Below are 422 nucleotides of genomic sequence, written 5' to 3'. Positions count from 1 at the left end.
TCTATAATAGTCAAACTCATAGAAGTACCATCACATATTGTCACATTTTCTCAGCAGCCCAGATCTTTTTCCCCAAAAGCTTGCAATCATTCCCCTGCTAGCCAAGCTGCATACCAAGCTCTGCTTGTGGTTTCTGCTCCCATCTCCACTAAGCAATAGCGGCAAAATCAGCAAAAAAAAACCCATCTCCCCTCTTCCCACCAGGACAGCAGAGCCAATGAGAGGGGCTCAGGACCAGGCCACGAGCACCTGCACTCACCATTCAATCTCGTCAGGCTCCCGGTCCCTCAGGAGCTCTCGCACCTCCTGCTGGCAGCGCTCCTGGTGTTCTGGGTGCCTTGCAAGGTTGTACAGGACCCAGGAGATACCACTGGCCGTGGTGTCGTGGCCTGAGGGGCAGCCAGGCAGGCTTGAGTCTCTGG

The 422-nt window shown here is 54.3% G+C and overlaps 1 protein-coding gene across 1 annotated transcript in view; it reads right to left on the bottom strand.

Annotated features, from left to right (window-relative positions):
• Window positions 1-259: 259 nt before the first annotated feature.
• The window catches only part of LOC105821162 (phylloquinone omega-hydroxylase CYP4F2-like), a gene marked incomplete at its 3' end in the record, with an annotated part of 9480 nt that continues 9317 nt past the window's right edge, over window positions 260-422 (bottom strand). Inside the window, exon 5 of the mRNA XM_012657814.1 lies at window positions 260-389. Coding sequence (XP_012513268.1) covers window positions 260-389 — 130 coding nt within the window. The remainder of the gene's footprint in view (window positions 390-422) is intronic.

Source organism: Propithecus coquereli, unplaced genomic scaffold (assembly GCF_000956105.1).
Source record: "Propithecus coquereli isolate 6110/MARCELLA unplaced genomic scaffold, Pcoq_1.0 Scaffold1154, whole genome shotgun sequence".
Classification (NCBI taxonomy): Eukaryota; Metazoa; Chordata; class Mammalia; order Primates; family Indriidae; genus Propithecus; species Propithecus coquereli.
This window is presented reverse-complemented; position numbering and strand designations above follow the sequence as displayed.